At 42.6% G+C, this 17,380-nt stretch overlaps 1 protein-coding gene and 1 pseudogene across 1 annotated transcript in view; both read left to right on the forward strand.

The window, feature by feature from the left end:
* Window positions 1-8,839, forward strand: part of LOC128045567 (guanylate-binding protein 7-like) — a 40,283-nt pseudogene extending 31,444 nt beyond the window's left edge.
* LOC128044540 (guanylate-binding protein 7-like) overlaps window positions 680-17,380 on the forward strand; it is a 28,187-nt gene continuing 11,486 nt past the window's right edge. The window contains exons 1-4 of the mRNA XM_052636815.1: window positions 680-720; window positions 8,522-8,610; window positions 12,427-12,622; window positions 17,061-17,188. Coding sequence (XP_052492775.1) covers window positions 12,433-12,622; window positions 17,061-17,188 — 318 coding nt within the window. The 5' untranslated portion in view covers window positions 680-720; window positions 8,522-8,610; window positions 12,427-12,432. The remainder of the gene's footprint in view (window positions 721-8,521; window positions 8,611-12,426; window positions 12,623-17,060; window positions 17,189-17,380) is intronic.

A 17,380-nucleotide genomic window follows, 5' to 3' on the forward strand; every position in this document is an offset into this window, starting at 1 on the left:
GTTAGTACAACACATTAGGATACAGAAAAGAATGGAAGAAATCTGAATCAACCCCCAAACCCCAAAGGTGGATCCACCTTAGTAAAAGAACAGAAAAAAAGAAAAAAGTGAATATTTCTGGGCTATAAAATCAAGGATTAAATACACAGGTTCCTCTGTCCATGGAATTCTCCAGGCAAGAACACTGGAGTGGGTTGCCATTTCCTTCTCCAGTGAAGAAAGAAATCACAGAGTTAAAAAGAATATACTTTTTTAAAAACGAAAGGAGGGAAAAACAAACGAATCAAATACTTTTCAACTGAAGAAAAATTAATAAACAAACCCCTTCTTTCACAAAAACACCCGTGAGAGACAGGCTGTTGAACTCTCATCCAACCATTATTTGGGTCCCATTCACTGTGGGGTCAGGAATGCCTAAGTCACATGTGGAGGAGGGATGAAGTTGGGTTTACCCAGCCAGGCAGGGAAGAACCTTTGTCTCCCTGGCTTTCCTGGAAGGCATCTAGGTTACTGCTTCCAGGAAAGGAAAAAAAAAATACAAGTCCTGTCCTTTCAATTTCGATTCTCATAAACCCCACCCATACCGGATGACTTTTAATAACCAACTGGCTTTTCAGCTTCTGAATATAAGAGCAGTTTCCAGAGGAGCCAGAGGCAAGAGGAGCCCTAGGGGTGATTCAGAGCAGCTGACTTGACTCCCGGCTGCATCGTCTGCTCCATGTAAGTTTGCTCCTAAGCTTGACCTTCCAAGCACTCTTCTGTTAAATAACCACAATAAAATCCCCCAGTGCAGGCCCTATCCTGGGGGAGGGGAGGGGAGGATGGCCCCGTAGGGTCAGAGATTAGCTCAAGCAGCCCAGAGTTGGGTGGCTTTAAGGCATGTCACCCTGATGCTCTGCTCCTCCTGGAGCATGTAGCAGTTGCTGTTGTTCAGCTGCTAAGATGGTGTCTGACTCTTTGCGACCCCAAGGGCTGCAGCACCCCAGCCTCCACTACCTCCTGGAGTTTGCTCAAACTCATGTCCATTGAGTCCATGATGCCATCCAACCATTTCATCCTCTGTCACCCTGTCTGCTTCTGCCCTCAATTTTTCCCAGCATCAGGGTCTTTTCCATTATGTTGGTTCTTCACATCAGGTAGCCAAAATATTGGAGCTTTAACTTCAGCAATGAATATTCAGAATTGAATTCCTTTAGGATTGACTGGTTTGATCTCCTTGTTGTACAAGTGAACCCCTTAAGCAGGGCTGGAGCAAAAAATCCACAAGGGACAAGGAGGAGAGTATGCTTCATCTTCTGAGAAAAAGGGGCTGAAGTCTATTTTAGGACTGAGGGCCCAAACTCCCAGCTCCCTCACAGAAGCCCTGGGTGCAGTCTCCTCCTCCAGCCCCCTCCATCGTGACAGCACCCCGCTGGGCACTGGTGGTCGTCCACAGATAATTTAAATCGTAACACATTAACAGTGGATTTTTTTTTCTTAACATTCAATATTCTGAATAATACAAAACTGTATTATTTGAAATAATTTAATCTCATTCTTAATAAAAAAAATACTGTAAGCCTATTCATGTTTATTTACCATGCATTTTTTAAAAATACCTGGCCCATGCAAATACTGCCTCTTATAACTTCTGATGCTTGCTGAAAATACAGAGTGTGGGGTACTTTTAACTATCACTTCAGCTAACTCTACTGAATAGTAACCATTGGAAACTGTTCATCATCTTCTGCCATCTAGTAACACTATTTCATTCTAGTTATTTCGTTTTGAGGTTTCTTGCTTGGAAACCTCAGAATATTTTTAATTAAAAAAAATACATGGTAAACTTATGAACTCCTACCAAAGCTTTATCAATATTCTGACTCAGAAGTGAATGCTACTATTCCTGTTGCTTAAAACTGTTCACCTTAAAAAGAGTGATTTTTCAAGTAAAAATGGGTTTACTCGGGAATAGTAGAGGAATTGTCATTTGAGACTAGCAAGCTGTAGCAAAAGACATGTGGCAAATTCAACCAAGAAAAAGAGGAAGTTTCTCTGTCTTATTTTATAGAGAAAAGTAGTAAGTTGGGAAGGATTGTTTTAAAAGAAAGTGCATTGGAGAAAAGTGAGAGTTTAAGGTAATGACCCTTTTTCCTTGGCTGGATTTGCTGGGGTACTCCTGGGTTCTTCTAGGAGATGTGAGGTATACTTTTTCCTGTTGGGATCTCTCACTGGAGAATCTCCTGTTGAAGATTTTTTTCCTTGGGTTTGTGATTGTCAATTTTCATAACTGATCTCCAGTGGTACTGTGTGAGAGCTCTTCTTTCTGGCCTGCTGATTCCATTTGACTGGTTTCCTTTTATTAGCTTTCACATAACACAGCAGTAAAAGGTCATTTTACTGCTCTATCTCTGCTCCCAATCCACTGTAGAAAAAAAAAGCAAGAGAGAGTGAGAGAAGGAGAAATTTTAGAGTGGAATTCCTTTGAGCAAATTCATGTTTTTTCCTGACTGAAAGATTTTAGATAACTTATATTTCTTGGCAAATTGCAACTTACAGAATCCACCAACACATTCTAACATATTGTCCAACTTATTTACTGTTAAAGCCATACATTAATGCAGGAAAAGTTTTAAAAACTTTCTGAGAACTTATATCTTACCATTTGTATAGTAATGAATCAGGCAGGAATTACTGTTTTTCCTATAACACTGGTAAGAAAATGGAGGCTTTGCACGTAAGTTCCTTCTTCAAGGTTTCAACAGACAATAAGTGACTTGAACCCTCAGGTTGGAACCCTGGCAGCCCAACTCCAGAACCTGTACTTGGACACCTCGGGGCAGCTTTCAGCTCCTCCAGCCCGACTCTTCCCCCGTTGCTGTGCTCCCTCTCAGTTGTTACTGCTTGGGCCTCCCAGCCTGCTCATCTTCCTCTTGGGCTGTGTCCTCCCATTGGTGCAACCAGGGAAGGAAGTGTCACTTTCTCAGGCCAAAGCCAACTCTCCCCTTTCATTCAGAAATTACCCTCTCAGTCTTCAGAGACACACAATTGTAAAATTATATATGATTGATTACATGCTTTTATAAGTTTAAGAGTATGGTAAGCATTATGAGATATGTAATCCTCCTAATGACCCCAATACCCTACATGGATCACAGCCTTGTCATGGTGAAGGGACATTCAGTTCATTTCAGTTCATTCACTCAGTCATGTCTGACTCTTTGCGACCCCATGAAATGCAGCACGCCAGGCTTCCCTGTCCATCACCAACTCCCAGAGTTCACTCCGACTCACGTCCATCGAGTCCATGATGCCATCCAGCCATCTCATCCTCTGTTGTCCCCTTTTCTTCCTGCCCCAAATCCCTTCCAGCATCAGAGTCTTTTCCAGTGAGTCAACTCTTCACATGAGATGGCCAAAGTACTAGAGTTTCAGCTTCAGCGTCATTCCTTCCAAAGAAATCCCTGGACTGATCTCCTTTAGAATGGACTGGTTGGATCTCCTTGCAGTCCATGGGACTCTCAAGAGTCCCAAACTCACATCCATTGAGTCAGTGATGCCAGCCAACCTTCTCATCCTCTGTCGTCCCCTTCTCCTCCTGCCCTCAATCTTTCCCAGCATCAGGGTCTTTTCAAATGAGTCAGCTCTTCACACTGAAAGGTTGTTGAATCACAATGCGGGGATTCTTGGCCCCCAGAGGATGAGAATTCAATCTGGGGCCAGAGATGAGCCTTGATCGTTCAGAGCTTTTGTGTAATAAAGTTTTATTAAAGTATAAAGGAGATAGAGAAAGCTTCTGACATAGGCATCAGATAATTCTGAACAGTCACCTTTGGAAACTTGTTGGTCATCTTCTGCCTTCTATTAGCACTGTTATTTTCTATTTGTTTAGTTTCATTTTTATGGCTTTCTGTTGTTTTATATTTATTTATTTATGAGGCCATGCCATGCAGCACGTGGGGATCTTAGTTCCTGGACCAAGGAACCCCTGTCTCTTGCATTGGGAACAGGGAGTCTTAACCACTGGACTGCTGGGAAAGTCCCTCCAAGTGCTTACTTTTGAAGTTAAAAGCTTCTTGGTTTTGGTCCCTCAGTATACTTTGGGTTAAAATACAAAATCTTTGTAGACTCATTGACTTACACAAAGCATTATTTGGTCTAAGATATAAACTCCACAATTTCTCTTGCTTATAGCTATTCACATTAAAAATAAAAGTTATTCACGCTGTGGGGAGGGAGGGACGCTGTAAACAAATAACACTAGCATGTGCTCGCAGTGTCTCAGCCACTCTAGGCCTGCCCTGGCTCCAGGCGCAAGTGCCCTCCCTGCCCACACAGCTCAGGCTCTAGGTTGCTCTGCCAGGAATCATTGGAGGCCAGCCCTGGGCTGCATGCACCTCCCAGGTCTAAGCCACTCAGGTTCAGGCACTTGGGTAGTCCTCAGAGGTGCAGACTCGGTTGGGCCTGCATTTTGTGCCCTTCCCAGGTCCAAGCAGCTTATGTGATGAGGTGTTTGGTGAGCATGGTCACTGTGACTTATCACCTCCCCTGTCTCTGCCGCTCGGTTTCTGGGTGTACAACTGGCACACCTTCTCAGGTGGATGTTGACCGTCCAGAACCCAAAGAAGTCTTAGTTAGCAAAGAAGCCTGCTGGCAGTTTGGTAGATAATGTCTCTCAGGCCCTGCAATTGCCCCATTCCGGCTCTGGCTGCCTGTCACTGGAGGGGGATGGTCTGCAGCCGGCTAGTTCTGTTCAGTCCTTTGTTCTGTGTGCAGGCCTGGCGGTGTCTTCAGTTCAGTTCAGTCACTCAGTCGTTTCCGACTCTTCGCAACCCCATGAATTGCAGCAGGCCAGGCCTCCCTGTCCATCACCAACTCCCAGAGTTCTCTCAGACTCGCGTCCATCGAGTCAGTGATGCCATCCAGCCATCTCATCCTCTGTCGTCCCCTTCTCTTCCTGCCCCCAATCCCTCCCAGCATCAGAGTCTTTTCCAATGAGTCAACTCTTTGCATGAGGTGGCCAAAGTACTGGAGTTTCAGCTTCAGCATCATTCCTTCCAAAGGAATCCCAGGGTTGATCTTCAGAATGGACTGGTTGGATCTCCTTGCAGTCCAAGGGACTCTCAAGAGTCTTCTCCAACACCACAGGTCAAAAGCATCAATTCTTCGGCACTCAGCTTTCTTCACAGTCCAACTTTCACATCCATACATGACCACTGAGAAAACCATAGCCTTGACTAGACAGACCTTAGTCGGCAAAGTAATGTGTCTGCTTTTGAATATGGTATCCAGGTTGGTCATAACTTTTCTTCTAAGGAGTAAGCGTCTTTAAATCTCATGGCTGCAGTCACCATCTGCGGTGATTTTGGAACCCAAAAAAATAAAGTCTGACACTGTTTCCACTGTTTACCCATCTATTTCCCATGAAGTGATGGGACCAGATGCCATGATCTTCGTTTTCTGAATGTTGAGTTTTAAGCCAACTTTTTCACTCTCCTCTTTCACTTTCATCAAGAGGCTTTTTAGTTCCTCTTCACTTTCTGCCATAAGAATGGTGTCATCTGTATATCTGACGTTATTGATATTTCTCCCGGCAATCTTGATTCCAGCTTGTGTTTCTTCCAGTCCAGCATTTCTCATGATGTACTCTGCATAGAAGTTAAATAAGCAGGGTGACAATATACAGCCTTGACATACTCCTTTCCCAATTTGGAACCAGTCTGTTGTTCCATGTCCAGTTCTAGCTGTTGCTTCCTGACCTGCATACAGATTTCTCAAGAGGCAGGTCAGGTGGTCTGGTATTCCCATCTCTTTCAGAATTTTCCACAGTTGATTGTGATCCACACAGTCAAAGGCTTTGGCATAGTCAATAAAGCAGAAATAGATGTTTTTCTGGAACTCTCTTGCTTTTTCCATGATCCAGCAGATGTTGACAATTTGATCTCTGGTTCTTCTGCCTTTTCTAAAACCAGCTTAAAAATCAGGAAGTTCATGGTTCACGTATTGCTGAAGCCTGGCTTGGAGAATTTTGAGCATTACTTTATTAGCATGTGAGATGAGTGCAATTGTGTGGTAGTTTGAGCATTCTCTGGCATTGCCTTTCTTTGGGATTGGTATGAAAAGTGACCTTTTACTCTCCAATGAATCCAAAGAATGTCTGGAGGTTGTAAAGACCTCACCAGACCTACTCCCATAATTTACATTTTAAGATAATAGAATTAGCCAGAAGGTTTAATCCAGAGACTGTCTTCAGGCAGAATACATTATTGTTATATAATCCTTTAAAGAACAGGTCTACTCCCATAATTTACAGAATTAGCCAGAAGGTTTAATCCAGAGACTGTCCTCAGGCAGAAAACATTATAGTTATAATCCTTGTAAAGAGCAGGTCTACTCCCATGATTTACAGAATTAGCCAGAAGGTTTAATCCAGACACTGTCCTCAGGCAGAATACATTATATAATCCTAAGGAATGTAGAGGAGGAAAGAAGTTTGTCCTTTCTTCCTCCTTGAGAATTCAAGACCCCTCTCTCCTTGGGGACCCCAAGACTTCTTATCAATCTGCCTAGAAAATGACTCTCTCAACATCAGGTGGCCAAAGTCTTCCATTTAGGAACACATTTTAATCATTATTCAGTTCAGTGGTTCAGCTGTGTCCGACTCTTGGCGACCCCATGAACCGCAGCACACCAGACCTCCCTGTCCATCACCAACTACCGAAGTTCACTCAAATTCATGTCCATTGAGTTGGTGATGCCATTCTTACTTACTTAAGTAATTATTCTTACTTTTCCAAAATAGTATACTTTTGTCTTTTATATCTATGGGATATAATTTTAAAAGGACTTTTCCTGAAGCAGTGACAAACCATGGAAACTGAAAATAAAACTCCAAATATATTTGTAAGTAATAATATATATCATGTTTATAATATGTATAATATATATCATGTTTCAGAGGCAAACATATCTAAGTGGCCTTACGGTCTTCATTTTGAAACATATATCTTTATACTCACATTGACAAAAACAAAAAGTTCATGAAAACAGAAGAGAATAGATCAAGAGATCCAGAACAAGACCAACAGTGAGAGAGGAAAAGAGAGAAATATCTGGGATCCAGGTAACTGAGAAAAGATTAACTTTATTTGGCTTTAGGTTATGTGCTCAGTTTCCCCCTAAATCCATCTCAGTGGCTCAGGGATTACAGAGCCACAGTAGTTTTCCCAGTTTGGGTTCAAGTCTTGAATCTACCAAGGGAAGTCTCAGAATTCTAGAAAAATCTGACCCTGATATTGTAGTATACACCTTTAGAGTTATAACATGCTTTGCAGCTCCAAATATGGTCTCATTCATTCTATTTTACAAAATAAGCATACGGCAATCTGGCTAAGGAGTTTTATACTTTTCTAGCTGCTTTTTCAGCTAAAGAAGTCTGCATAGGGAATATGTGTGAAAGCACTTCCTCTTGGGAAAGTTTGGCCATAGAACTTTGAGATTATATTCTGCCTGTCCTTCCTTTCCCTCACTTCCATCTGAAATACAAATGGGATAGTGAAACCCAGCTTCATAGGGTAAAAACCTGAAACAGAAACTGCAGAGTAAGGGAAATTCTTGAGCTCATCTTACAGAATGAGTAGATAAGAGAAGAGCTTGTTTGAAAACCAATATAGCTGATCAGAGTGAGAATAGACCCGCCTGCCACATAGGGGACCTAGTGTCATCACAGCCCTTTCAGCCTTACTGGGTTGCATCACAAATAAACTCTCTGCTGCAAATCTCCTGCTCTCAGTGTTTTTGTTTGCAGCCCCTTGGGCAAAAGAACCTGGTTCCCTAACAGCAGCAGTCAAGCTTTCAACTTACAGGTTAGTACAACGCCTTAAAGGATACAGAAAAGAATGGAAGGAATCTGAATCAACCCCTAACCTCCAAATCTGGCTCCACACTAGTAAAAGAAAAGAGGAAAACTCTAACAAAAGAATAGTGAAGCTCAAGAGGGAGGGGATATACATAAAATTATGGCTGATTTGTGTTATTGCGTGGCAGAAACCAGCACAACAGTGTAAAGCAATTATTCTTCAATTTAAAAAATTATTGAATGTGTCTGGGCTATAAAATTGAGGATTTTATACACACATATTTATTTAGCTAATGAAGAAAAAGATCACCGAATTAAAACACTTTTTAAAAAGGAAAGAGAAAGGGGAAAAAATGAAACATTTTTCAAGTGAAGAAAAACTAATAAACTCCCTCTCTCACAAAACACCCCAGAAAGACAGACTGCTGAACTCTCATCCTACCATTACTTGCATCTCCTTCAAACCAGCTGTGGAGGAGGGACAAAGTTGTGCTTACCCAGCCAGGCCTGGAGGAACACTTGTCTCCCTGTCTTTCCTGGAATTCATCCAGATTCCTGCCTCCATTAAAAAAAGAAACAAACAATTATCACTTTCGATTTTGATTTCGTTTCCCATAACCCCCACCACTTTTAATAACCAGCTGGCTTTTCAGCTGCTGATGCTTTTTTTTTTTTTTTCCCCAGCTTGTGAGCATAAGAGTCGGTTTCCAGAGGAGCCAGAAGCAAGAAGAGCCCTAGGGGCGAGCTGACTTGACCCCCGGCTGCAGCTCCAGGTAAGTCTGCTCCTAAACTTGACCTTCCAAGCACACTTCGGTTAAATAACAACAATAAATCCCCCAGCGCAGACCCCACGCTGGGGGAGGAGAGGAGCAGATGGAGGCGCGGCGCCGGTGGGTGGCGGCCGGCCGGGCGCATTGTTCCGGCAGCTCGGAGTCTCCTTTGGGATCCCAGGCTGCTTTCAAGCTTGTCGCCCGGATGCTCCGCTGCTCCTGGAGCATCTAAGCAGGGCTGCAGCCAAAAGCAGGAGAGCAGGTACGTCTTCTGAGGAAAGGAAGCTCAAGTCATTTTTGAGATTGAAGACCCAAACTCACTCTCACTCCCCAGCCCGCCCTTCGCAGAGGCGATGGGTGCCGTCTTTTCTAGCCCCCTCTTGACCTCCTCAGACACATCCTGAGTGCACCCCGCTGGGCAGTTGTCAAACAAAAAAAGATGGTCCTAAACGTAGAGCTAATTTAAATCCTAAAAGATGGACTCGGGGTTATTTTTGTCTTAACATTTGATACTCTGAATACATACAGAACTGTTTTCTTTGGAATAATTCAATCTCACTCTTACTAAAAAAAAAAACCTATTAATAGTAAATGTAAAATCTAATCATGTTTGTTGATCATGCATGGTTTTTAATGAGTGGCACATACATTAACAGCCTCAGAACAACTTCTGGTACTTGCTGAAAATCTCCAGTGTGGGGTATTCTTGACTTCTGCCTTCTGTTAGCACTGTTCTTTTCTATTTGTTTCGTTTCTTTTTTATGGCTTTGTGTTGTCTTATATTTATTAGGCCATGCTACGCAGCACGTGGGGATCTTAGTTCCTGGACCAGGGATCTAACCCCTGTCTCTTGCATTGGGAACAAGGAGTCTTAACCACTGGACTGCTGGGAAAGTCCCTCCAAGTGCTTAGTTTTGAAGTTAAAAGCTTCTTGGTTTTGGTCCCTCAGTATACTTTGAGTTAAAATACAAAATCTTTGTAGACTCATTGACTTACACAAAGCTTGATCAATATTTGGTCTAAGATATAAACTCCGCAATTTCTCTTGCTTATAGCTATTCACCTTAAAAATAAAAGTTATTTTACAAGCCAAAGTGAATTTTTTTAGGAATAGTAGAGTTATTGCAATTTGGGACAAGCAAGCTACTTTTAAAAAGCCATGAGGAAGTCCAACAAAGAAAAAGAACATTATAGAGAAAAGTAAGGGGCTGGGAAGGTTGGTTTGGAAAGAAAAGTCAGAGCTCAAGAGTGATGACCAGTTCTCACTGACTGAGTTGCTGGGGTGGTCAATTCTTGTAGGAGATGCAGTATACACCTTTTCCTCTTGAGGGTTGTCATTGGTAACTCTTTCCCTGTTGAAAATTTTTCCCTTGGGGTCTGTAATTGGCAATTCTTCCGTAACTGACCTCCAGTCTGTAGTTCTGCAACAAGCCCCCTTCTGGCTTGCTGGGGGGGCGGCGATAGAGGGGGCTGGGGTTGGGGACACACGAAACCCAGTTGGCTCAGAATCCGCCTGCCAGTGCTGGATATGCAGGAGACACCAGAGAGGTGGGTTTGATCCCTGGGTCAGGATCCCTTGAAAGAGAAAATGGCAACAGGCTCCACTATTCTTCCCTGGAGCACACAGCACATACATGATGGGGGGTGGACACAGGCCTTCAAGTGAGATCTTACTTTCCAGACCAGGGATGGAACCAGCACCCTTGTCAGTGAAAGCACAGAGTCCCAACTACTGTCAGGGAATTCTCCAGGTTTTCCTTTATTAATTTTGACATAACACAGCAGTAAAAGTAAGATCATGTTTTACTCTTCCATTTCTGCTCCAAATCCACTATAGAAAAAGAAAAGAAATTGTTCAGAAGAAATCTGTTAAATAAATAAATGTTTTTTCTGATAAAAAGATACCTTATAATTCTTGGCAATTTGCATCTTACAGAGTTCACTGACACATTATAACACACTGTCTAATTAAAATAGTACATGAATCAAGAAATTTTTTTTTCATGATTTAGAGCCTATCTGTTATCAGCTGTACTGTAATGAATCAAGAATTATTGCTTTACATATAAAATGCTAAGAAAAAGAAGGTTATGGAGTTAACGTTTCTTTTTCAAGGCATCAACAGATAATAAGCGCTGTGAACCTTCAGGTTTGAACCCTGGCAGCCCGATTCCAGAACGTGTACTTGGACATCCCAGGGCAGCTCTGAACTCCTCCAGCCTGACTCTTCCTACATCACTGCTATTCCCTCTCAGCTATTACCACTGGATCTCCCCAGCCTGCTCATCTTCCTCTTGGGCTGTGTCCTCCCACTTGCTTGCAACCAGGGAGGGAAGTGTCAGAGCCAATCCTCCACTTTCCTTCAGGAATTACTGTCCCTGTCTTCTGACATTCAGTTGTAAAGCAATACTTATATAGAATTTACTATCTACCAGCATAATTTTAAGACTACTGTAAGCATCATGAGATATTTAATCCTCCAAATAACCCTAATGACAGATTGATTTTTATGTCTAATGCTGCCATTGTATAGAAGAAAAAACTGAGGCACAAAGAAATTAATCTTCTCAGTCGTCACATAGCCAGTAACATATGGAAACGTGGATTTTGCTTAGTATTGTTTTTGAGAAAATAAAGGAACAGTCAAAGCCTTCTGACTTCTATCTCCTATGATCATGAAACATCTAATCATGGTGATGAAATCATTTAAAGTAGAGCCTGGCCCAGATGTGAGACCCTGGCATATCTAGCCAGAACTTATAACACCCTATTGCTTGCATCTCTTCTCTAGCTGCTTAAATAATAAGAAATACCTTTAATTTGTTAGTAAATTAATTATTACATGTGCAACTTTGTTAGGTACCTTAAAGATCTGTGCTGTTTTAAGAGAGAGCAGCATCTTTGTCTCAGCTTCTGTCTCTCACAATCACTCTTCCTCCAGCCTGTCCTACTCCACTGATTCCTTCATCTGATCGCCAGTTACATTCATTTTTCCTTTCCTGGCAAGGTTTTCCCTGATTAATCTCCATGTAATTTCAAATCCCATTCCCTGCTCATTTCCTTCTGAGCATTTCCCACCCTCTAATATCTATATATGTGGATTTTTTTTTCACTTTCTATATTATTTGTCTCCTTTACTAGAATAGAGATCCATGAAGCAAGAATTTGTATCCATCTTGTTCACTGTTTGATCCTAAGCTCCTAGAACAGTGTCCGGCACATGGAAGGTTCTCAATAAACATTTGTGCAATTAATGAGTGATCAAATCATTCTGGAACTCAAGAAATCATCTCTGGTCACCCCTCATCCCGTTCATGTCCCATCTGTCTCTACTTACCCCCAAAATGTTGGTGTTCTCAAAGCTCTATCATCAGTGCTTTGTGTTCTCAGTCTGTTCACTGTATGCCTCATGTGGGCAAGGTTGCATTAGGGTTCATTTAAGGATCAATAAGATAACATACATACTGTACCTATACAGGCCTTAGCACACTAGGCTAAGTACTTACCTTTTTGAAATATACAAAGCAAAGAGAATTGATATCTAAGTTCCACAAGCAGAAGACTAATGTGCATATGACTTTGGTAATCATGAGGGATGACCTCAGGACCCTGTAGTGGTTTGGGTTTTTTTTTTCACATTTTATTATTTTTTAATTGAAATATAATTTCTTTACAATGCTGTGTTAGTTTCTGCTGTACAACAATATGAGTCAGCTATATGTATACATATATCCTCTCCCTCTTGAGCCTCCCTCCTGCCCCCCAATCCCACCCCTCTGGGGACCTTGTGTTCTACTGAGTTGTTTCTCTCGGTTACAGCTTCCCATGGCATCTGGATCCACCATAATGGACCCCGTCTGTCTGGTAAGAAACCAGAACAATCAGCTGACAGTAAATCCTAGAGCATTAAAGACTCTCGAGCAGATATCTCAGCCTGTGGTGGTGGTGGCCATTGCAGGGCTGTATCGGACCGGAAAGTCCTACCTGATGAACCGCCTGGCAGGACAGAACCACGGTGAGTTTTGTTAAGTGTCATTCAGGACATTTGCTTGAAAGCATGGTAACGCAGGCTGCTGATCCTCCTCCTCTAGGGTCATGTTAAGGAAGAGCCTACCCCCGCCCCCCCCCGCCCCCCCCCCCCACCCCGTCACTGAAGAAAACTCCTAATTCTCACCACCGAGTTTATAACTTCAAACCCATCCCTCCACAGTGTTCTCTCTTCTGCCCAGTGATCGAGAGTTCCCAGTCCCATCAGAACATCTACCTCGTTTGTCCTGATTCCATCCTCTGCCGTCTTCTCAGGGGCTCATCTTCAACAATTACTGCCTTCCTTTCTCCTTCACCACATTTGTCCTAAACCAGAGTCATTCCAAGCAGCACACAAATATTTTTTAATATGTCTTATTTTTAGAAGACAATAGAAGGGAGCACCGACAGCAAAATCCCTATATCCTATACCTCAATGAGACTACCATGCATTCCTTTTGGTTTAATTTCACAGTAAAACTTTGATAACTGTACATATTCTCTTTCTCTAACTAGTCTTTTCTAATACGTGAACTATAAGGCACATAGATGGGGCTTCCCTGGGGGCTCAGATGGTAAAGACTCTGCCTGCAATGCAGGAGACCTGGTTTCAATCCCTGGGTCAGGAAGATCCCCTGGAGAAGGGAACGGCAGCCCACTGCAGTATTCTTGCCTGGAGAATTCCATGGAGAGAGGATCCTGGCAGCTATGGGCTACTGTCATTGGGGTTGCAAAGAGTCAGACATGAATGAGCAACTAACATTTTCAGGTTTCCCTTGTGGTGCAGTGGTAAAGAATTTACCCACCAGCACAGGAGATGCAGGAGACTTGGGTTTAATCTCTGGGTCAGGAAGATTCTGTGGAGAAGGAAATGACAAGCCACCCCAGTATTCTTGCCTGGAAAATTCCATGGACTGAGGAGCGTGGTGGACTATAGTCCATGGAGTCACAAAGAGTCAGCCAAGACTGAGCATACACATGTCACAACACATATGGAAGAATACATAAAATATATATATATATATACACATTAAAAATTTGATAAGTATGAAGTGATCAACTGTTCAGTCACTGCCCAGAGCAAGAAATAAAACATCACCAACACCCAAAAGCCCAAATCACACCCTCTTACACCCTCGCTGGAGCTCACCGATGTTTTGATTTTCATGGTGCCTTCTTTCATTCTTTATATTTAAATATTGTTTTACAATCTATGCAACTATTTCTTAAAAATAGCTTAAACTTTATAGAGGAAAGTACATTCTGGTATTCATTGGGATCTTGATTCATATTCTCAGTAAGAAGTTTATGAGGTTCATCTAGTTTGTCATGCTGCTGCTGCTGCTCCTAAGTCGCTTCAGTCGTGTCCGACTCTGTGCGACCCCATAGATGGAAGCCCACCAGGCTCCCTGGTCCCTGGGATTCTCCAGGCAAGAACACTGGAGTGGGTTGCCATTTCCTTCTCCAATGCATGAAAGTGAAAAGCGAAAGGGAAGTTGCTCAGTCGTGTCCGACTCTTAATGACCGCATGGACTGCAGCCCACGAGGCTCCTCCATCCATGAGATTCTCCAGGCAAGAGTTTGTCATAGGTATCTGTAATTACTTTCACTATTTTGTACTTTTAAACTGACAGAGGATACCACAATTTACTGATCCATTTGTTGCTGATGAACACTGGCATTATTTTCAACTTTTATCTTTTATGAATGGTTCTCTCATGATTATTCTTCATCTATATCCTGGTGTGTGTATATACTAACTTCCTTATGTTTTACCTAGAAGTGGAATTGCTGAATCAAGAATTGTTTGTCTTCAGCCTTTCAAGATAACATCAAACAGTCTTTTTAGCTTTATGTTCAGTTTATGTGCTTATTAGCAGCAATTTAAATTTTCCATATTGTCACAAAATTTCGGTAAAAACATTTTAAAATTTGTCGATCTGGTGTCTGTATGGTTGCTTGTTATTTGCCTCACTACTAATAGGTTTGAGCACTTTTTCATATATTTGCCTTTTGTCTTACCTATTTCAAGAGGTTTTTTTCTACCAAGTTGCCTGACTTGTTTCTAATTGATTTTTAGGATAATACACCCATGTCCTGTTGGGCATTTCTGAGAAAACCACACACCATTTCTTTCCTAATGCCTTCCTCTGTGGCCCAGCAGCTTAGCACAATTAGGGAGTACAACCTCAGTTCACTAAACTCTAAGGGTCCCTAGGAATATCTCAGTGTCTCACTCAAATTCTCTGTTTCTCTGTGTGTGTGTGTCTCTCTCTCTTCCCCCATCTCTCTTTGTTCTTCCTTTCTCCCACTCTCATTTTTCCTTTGCAATCTCGTACTGACTTAAAACAAGACATTTTATGTTTGTCTTTCTTTGAAAGGAAATTGATCACCAATCAGGGGAGGACACTTTTGCTTGCCAGCGTAAATTAGTAAATAGGTCATTTTTGGAGAGATTTAAGATTTCAGAACTCTAAGAAAGAGATACATGCAAGGAGTTTGAGGAACATTCTTTCTTTTCCTACTTGAGATAACATCTGGTAATAAAGAGGTGATTTTCCTACTGAGGAAACCTTTAACCCAGTCATGTTTCAGGGCTTCCCTGGTGTCTCAGTTTGTAAAGAATCTGCCTGCAATGCGAGAAACCTGGCTTTGATCCTGGGTTGGGAAGATCCCTTGGAGGAGGGCATGGCCACCCACTCTAGTATTCTTGCCTGGACAATCCCCATGAACAGAGAAGCCTGGCGGGCTACTGCCTATGGGACCAGAGTCAGACGCAACTGAGCGACTAAGCAGTCATGTTTTAAAACATCTGAATTGTGACTTACCACATGAGTCATACCACAGGAAGAAGAAAGCACAAATTAGCACCCAGTCAGGGTTGACTAGCAGAAGCAAGTCAATATTTTCTCTCCTGTGGTAATACCATTGTCTGTTCTTGACATCTCATAACTGACCATGATGACCTCCACTTATAGCTTGTCTTTTCTCCCTGGAGGAACTGAGAGTTCACATTTCTTTGTATTAATCAGCACACAGTCAAATGCCATCATGATGTAGAAGAGTGAAGATCATCTCAGGTCCTATACCCACTTTGAGCAGAACACACAAGATATGGCACTGAATGGCCTGAGCCATGTTGAGCCATGTTCCTTCAGGTATTTCATCAGATCCATTTCTATTCTCAGTTGAAGGGAGCATTGGCATCTGACCAAGGTCAAAATCTTGGACTGTTGGGTGAGATATCTTACCTGCAGCTTCTTAGGCATGTACCTCACATCCTCTCCCATCTCTGGGCTTAAGCCTTGAGAAAGAAGGGCAAGCAAGTCTTACAGGTCTGTTTTGCTTTCTCTTCTGTTATATCTCCGTGTGAGTCAGTAAACAAAGAATTCATCATTTTTGAAGAGGAGAAAAGAAATGAGGAAAATACAAGGAGGAAGAAGAGGAATAAAACTAACAAAAGTTGATGTATCAATGCAGGTTGTGAAAGGACACAGAGAATCCACTTAGAGGGTAACTGAAGATGTTTATTGGAGGGACGATTACAAGGGCATGAGCTGAGCAAAGGGAACCCATGATGTAATGCAGAAACACTCAGAGGGTGGCAGGAACAATGTCAAGTAGCTTTGATATCTCCTACAGCATGAAGAGACAAGCAGTGAGTGGATTCCAGATGTGGTAAAGATCAAGGTCTTGTGCTTAGTTGCTCAGGCGTGTCCGACTCTTTGCGATCCCACGGACTGTGACCCACCAGACTCTTCTGTCCATGGGGATTCTCCAGGAAAGAATACTGGAGTGGGTTGCCATGTCCTCCTCCAGGGGATCTTCCCAACTCAGGGATTGAACCCAGATCTCCCCCATTGTGGATGGATTCTTTACCATCTGAGCCACCAGGGAAGCCCAAGCATTCTGGAATAGGTAGCCTATCCCTTCGTCAGGGGATCTTCCTGGCCCAGGAATCAAACAGGGTCTCCTGCATTGCAGGCCAATTCTTTACCAAAAAGGAGATGTGACTAAACGTGGGAACAGAGGCACCGGGACACCATGGTTCATCAGGGTGGAAGCCAGGGCAACAGGTGACTGCCTTCTAATCTTCTACTGTTATCTCTCACTGGTAAAAGTCCATCAGAAAGTGGAGGATAAGGGAGCTCTTCAGTGTCAGACAAATGTAGAGAGATTAATAGAGCTAACATTTTAGAATGTGACATGGTTTGAGCTATTAATGGTAAGAGATGAATAGGGGACACAAAGTGTTTCTTGAGAAGGTTCTGAATATGTGTAGAGGTTGTATCTTCTGTACTTGTTAAAGTGAAAGCATCCTCCCCACAGGCAGGCACTCACATGCACACAAGTTCACCCAAAGTAACCTGAGGGCAGCCTGGACTCTCTGCTCTTAATGTGCGTTGCTTCCTCCTCTTTCTGGGCAGGTTTCCGTCTGGGCGCCACAGTGCGGTCTGAAACCAAGGGCATCTGGATGTGGTGCGTGCCCCACCCCTCCAAGGAGAACCACATCCTGGTCCTTCTGGACACTGAGGGTCTGGGTGATGTGGAGAAGGTAAGGCAGGGAATCTTCTTTACTCCCGACACTCCACTTATAATTCAATTTCTCACCTCAATTCAACTTTTGCCACATATTCCTGCAAACTGCAAATCCAGTTATAAATAATGAGGTTAAATTCTCTTTCCTTGAATTTTCTCTTTAATAAGATCAATACTTTGGTTACTAGGGACACATCTTATTTTTAAC

This window comes from Budorcas taxicolor, chromosome 3 (genome assembly GCF_023091745.1).
Source record: "Budorcas taxicolor isolate Tak-1 chromosome 3, Takin1.1, whole genome shotgun sequence".
NCBI lineage: Eukaryota > Metazoa > Chordata > Mammalia > Artiodactyla > Bovidae > Budorcas > Budorcas taxicolor.